Source organism: Paramisgurnus dabryanus, chromosome 11 (genome assembly GCF_030506205.2).
Source record: "Paramisgurnus dabryanus chromosome 11, PD_genome_1.1, whole genome shotgun sequence".
Classification (NCBI taxonomy): domain Eukaryota; kingdom Metazoa; phylum Chordata; class Actinopteri; order Cypriniformes; family Cobitidae; genus Paramisgurnus; species Paramisgurnus dabryanus.
The window spans coordinates 30,380,488-30,386,077 of NC_133347.1; the positions used below are offsets into that span (position 1 = coordinate 30,380,488).

The 5,590-nt window shown below is 39.9% G+C and overlaps 1 protein-coding gene across 1 annotated transcript; it reads right to left on the bottom strand.

Annotated features, from left to right (window-relative positions):
- Positions 1 to 704: 704 nt before the first annotated feature.
- Positions 705 to 5,113, bottom strand: parapinopsina (parapinopsin a). Its single transcript, XM_065247764.1, has 4 exons — positions 4,786 to 5,113; positions 4,131 to 4,459; positions 3,582 to 3,824; positions 705 to 833 (listed from the first exon to the last, which is right to left on the bottom strand). The coding sequence occupies exons 1-4, from the start codon at positions 5,111 to 5,113 to the stop codon at positions 705 to 707; spliced, it is 1,029 nt and encodes a 342-aa protein (XP_065103836.1).
- Between the last annotated feature and the right edge of the window lie 477 nt (positions 5,114 to 5,590).

The following is a 5,590-nucleotide window of genomic DNA, read 5'->3' on the forward strand; positions in this document are numbered from 1 at the left end:
ATGCTTCCAAGCAGATTCAGACACTCTTAAGACACAGTGCATCACAGGAAAACCTGATAAGATAATCAGTTCGATCACATAGACAAGCTGGACCTTACCTAGGATTGTCGTAAGGGGGAAAATCGGCACAAATTCAGCCCTATTATCTTGTGGTGTGTACCGGGCTTAAGAAAAGTCAAGTCTTTCTTTAATCAGCTTAATGTACATACACTCTCACAAGCATCACATATGGTAAAAGCTTAAGAAAATGAACTATAATATGATTACAGGGATTTAATTGGCATAATCTTTCAGCCACTCCAAATCATTTAAAAATGCTTCAGATTAAATGTATACCAAACAGACAGCAAATAGCATTAGTGATTAGACACCAAAGGGCAGTTTCCTGGACAGGTCTTATCATTGTCCCAGACAAAAATGCATGTCTAAATTTAAAAACATCCTGCATTGACATATTTAAACATATATCAGTGTCATTGTTTTGTCTCAAGCACACCAGTATTGCTGTTGTTGTTTATTTGTAAAAACTTAAATTTAAAACTTAAACTTAAATGTTTGTAAATACTTAAATGTCCTAATATAACTAAGGTCTAGTCCTGGATTAAACCCTGTCCAGGAAATCACCTCCAAGTCTGATACATAATAAAACAGTAAAGTTTGTGAATGTTTAGATGCTGTGAAGAGACTGTGACACTTGTTGTGAATTATGAGGGTGAAACCCTGCTGTTACTCTTGCTGATGGTGCTCACAGTGGTCTCCTCCTCTGACACCATACTTTCAGCAGACCGAACTCTTCTTCCACACAACAGAAACGACACAGCACGCTCCCTAAACTAACAAACAACACACAAAGAGTCATTTATTCGTTAACTTCAGCGACTTTTACCTTCTGTAGAAAGATCTGGGGAAATTACCTCAGGTAACATTAACCCATGTGAATAGACCAGCTGCGTGTGTGCATTATGTAAGGAATATTGGACGACGGACCATTGGATCATTTGAAAATAATGCATAGGGCTGCACGATTTGGAGAAAAATCTAATTGTGATTTTTCTGATCAAAATTGCGATTTAAAGTGCGGTTTATTTGTATAAAATAAAAGAGATACATCCAGGTTTGTTGTGGTGGTTTTAACAGCACCAAAGAAAGATGCTGTGCTACTGTTTATTTAAAACCTCTTAAACATTGTGCCAAGTTGTCTGCAGGACTTTGCTCTTCTGCAGACACACTTTTTTTTAATCAAAAAACATTAAAAGAATAGGTTTTATTTAAAAAAAACATATAGGCCAATGTATTTTGGTTGTCACTACAACAATGCTTCTGACAAGCAAATGTTTAGTTTTTTCTTTTAATCATAAGACTATACTCATCTTGTTTTACTTTTCAGGCATCTGTAATAAATGTTAATATATTAGTTATTAGAATCTATGATTTAACATAAGCAAAAAATACAAATAAAACACTGCACAGTCCTCACTCACTGTAGGATTTTAAATGTGGAGCTGCAGAAGCTTGTTCAGTTAAGAGTAAGGAGTAATTTGAAAATGAACATTTCTGACACAGAAAGCAACAGGTTACTGTCACTTTAAGACCCAAGACAGCTTTAAAACTGCTCTGCTTCAATATACTGATAAACATCCAGCTGTTTATGTTCACTTAGACAAGAAAGAAAACTTAAGTTTAGTGATCACACGTGTGCTGACTGCTCTCTGTGTGCGCGCTTCATGAACCCTCGTGCCTGTAAATATACTTTCAAAGCGGTGCGGATGTGTGCTTGCAAGAAAGTATACTGTACCTCTTTCGTCTGCTGTGTACCGGGCTTTAATGAAACCTGCTTATGATCTGATGAGGCGCTTGTCATTGTTTGCGATGCATGACGAGAAACGGACATATAAACACCTTTCTTTAAGTCCAACATTACACAAAAGGGAAATGTTTCAGCGCATTGCTGTCCTTTCATTTGCCAATAAATGAGTTATAATGGTTTTTAAAAATGACTGAATCCAAAGTTTGCCAACTTCCATGACATTCCACGTTGTTCAGTTAATTCCATTTTTATGCTTGGATTTCGCGATTCCGTCCATGGGAAATCATGGCATTGCGGAAATCATATGGCCCTACACTTTGTTGTGGAGTTGAACTGCTGCTCACGCTCATGTTTTCCAAATGGTGTTATTTGAGGTTCAGTCAGCACCTCCGTGTTAATGCCCTGGTTTAAACTGCATCAAACGTAAAATGCGCATGAAGTGAACTGTCAAAAACTGCGTTCTAAATGATTGTTATATTTGATAGTTCTGAATCGAAATAATCACAGCTCTTGCGATTCGAAAATCGCACAAATCGCGATTTCAGTAAAAAATAAATTTTAATCGTGCAGGCCTAATAATGCACACCCATGGTGGTAATGCCTTCGGTGTGCAATATTTTAAAATAATTCAAATGACCTTTGACATAAACGCTAATTCTTATTAATACATTAATCTTACTGCTCTCAAACCCTTTGGAGAGAGAGGGACTCCTTACACAGCAGAAACATAACTAATAGTTATTAAACATACTGTATGCTTCCTACAGTTTGCACTCTTAGGACGGTTTCACATTTGGTGCGATTGCCTGGTCCGAACCCGAGTTCGATTGCTCCCCCCTCCCCATGCCCCCCATGGACTGTGTTCACATATTATTTTTGCATCCGAACCGCGGTACGCTTGCATCATCAAGCTGCAGCGGCGCGTTCTCATGTTGCTTGGTAACCACTGTAAACGAGAAGACGACAAGAGATGGGCTGCGTCCCAAACCTAATACTTCCATACTATATAGTAGGCGAAAAGCACTACTTCTCGTACTCTTTGCCTACTATATAGTATGGAAGTAGGCGATTTGGGACGCAGCGATGATTTCTGAATGCCTCCGCAAAAATTGACGTCGGCGGACAGCCCGCTGTAATCGAAACGACTTTAGTATGTTTGGGGCAGACAGACGCAAGTGCGTTTCTCTATAATTTCTTTGAAAACAAAACCAAAGGTTTAAAAAAATAAGAACAAAAGTCAAGCAAGCATTCTATGCATTTTGTTGTCAAGGTAAGTGCACGCACACAAACACACACGTCTGTTTTGTTGGGAAATTCCATATAATACGTAATTAACAGTGGTTCACTTCCGCGATTTGGTACGATTGCGCTCACATTAGCAGCGAACCGATCTGGAGTTCACATGAACCGGACCCCAGACCACCCTTTTTAAGCGGACTCGAGTACGTTTCGCGGGTGCGCACCTGAATTCGGAAGACAGCGTTCACATCATCCAAATTTACCGAACTCTGATGTCAATCGAACCCGGGTGCGCACCAAAAGTGCTAATGTGAAAATGCCCTTAGATGCTGTTGAACTGTTTGTATAGTGGGCTACACATCTCAAACCTATATGTAGTCTATATTTAATTTGTTGGTGAAACTTTCCAGAAAGAAAATATGAATTTACATGATCACAGATTTATTATTTAATTTGAGTAAACCACACAAAGCATTAATAAAAGCATCAGGGGTTGAAGTAGGACACTGTCCTTCTTGTGTATCTAGAGACTCACCTGTCTGTTCATGAATATATAGATGATGGGGTTAAAAACAGTACTGCTCTTGGTCAGATACATGGGAACTGTGGCGATGATCGGGTCAATGTAAAGCTTCGGATTTAAGATGACAGAAATGGCAAAAGCAGCATAAGGCAGCCATGTCAGTAGAAAGGCCATTACCATGATGAGCACCATACAGGCCACCTGTGTCTCTGCTCGTGCTGTATTTCCAACCTCAGACATTTTCAGTTTGCTCACCTGTGTGTGTGTGAAATGAGAAATTGTACTTGCTGAATAGATTATATTATTTCTAAATTTTATTTAATGATTTCACATTTACACTTAGTTTTCAGTCTTTACGTTTAAGGGATCACACGCTGCTTTGGATAAAAGTGTCCGCTCAATGCCTAAACAAAAATATCTGACATGCCTCGGCAACCAATTGCAAAACATTCAAAAAAACTAGTGCAAATTTGGGAAAAGATCCAGAATAACTGCCCGTACTGTATCACGAACAGTATATACACCTAATGTTGTCTTTGTCTCCTGAGTGAAAGTTACTACCTGTCGTAGGGTCCATAAGAGACGCATGTAAGAGACGACGATGATGGAGAAAGGCAGCGCAAAGCAGAGCAGAAAGTAGCACACAATGTAGGAGACGTTTCCCGGGTTTCTGCTGTACCAATCTGGAGCACAAGATGTCCTAACACCCTCCAGCTCATATCGACCCCATCCAAAGAGAGGTGGAGTGTTCCACAGAAAAGACCAAAGCCACGAGACCATCACTCCCATCACCGCATGCTTCGTCTGAAACGTAACTGAGCCTACAGGTCTGCAAACCACTATACAACGTTCAACCGCAATGATCGCGACTGAGCACAAACCAGCAATACCTGTTGAAAGAAATGAGATTTACAATTCTTCAGAGAAAGCTACACTATCTAGATGTTGAATGCTAAACACACAATTTACTAAATTTTTTATATTTAGGATAGGATAGGCTCATAAGGTGTCTGTGAGTGGTCATGGTTGGGGCGTAATCAATGTGACATCACATTGCTAGAGGATCCCCAACAGCCTGTTTTGTGTGACTATTGTGGTTTAAATGAGATCACACAAATGTAGAAGTTTGTATAATAACAGGAAGTTTCTGCAGAAACACTAGCAAAAGGTTGGGGGGCTTTAGGTCCGGAAGCATTGGAAAACATCTTTCACTCACCAAAAAAGGCCACAGCAAAACCTTCCAGCACACATCCCACCCTGCCCAGACTGAAGTAGCCCATGGCGTTCGTCACCGTTGTTGGCAGCCCCCCAAACATTGCGCAGCCGAGATCTGCCACCGCTAAATTGACCAGAGCAAAGTTGAGCGGCTGACGCAACTGTCTGTGTTTAATAGTCACCGCGATCACGGTCACGTTCAGTATGACACCACAGACGGAGAATAAACCAATGATTACTGCCAGAATGCTGTAGCCCAACCTCGGCATTATTTCATTGTTCACTGAACCGTTAGGCAAAGTACTTTGGATTGCGATGGTCGTCTCCATATCCTGAATCTGAGGTTTATACAAGCCAATCTAAGAGACATACAGCCTGGTTTCCTTTGCATTTGCCCCTTGGTCCTTTTATATCTGAAAGCTGCCTTAAGTGGGCTTAAAGGAAAAATCCGTAGATCCGGATTGGAAATAATTCTGTCAGATTATTTCTCCATAATAGCACTTTCATTGATTGCAGCATCAAACATCTTTCTTGCCTTCATGGCTTATGAGGTCACAGTATAAGCTCATTTCTTCTGTACTCTCCATCTTACATTCAACTTTATGCATTTGGCAGACACATTTATACACATTGGACATTGTTGGTCTAAACATCATTTCATGTGTTCCCTGAAAACTCATGACCATTGGTTTGTTAACACAATGATCCACTTGCTGAGCTATGTGAACACATTTACTGGTCTGTCTAAATGGATGAAACATTTATTTCATTAATTTGAAACAACTAAAACAAAATGGTGTAAACAC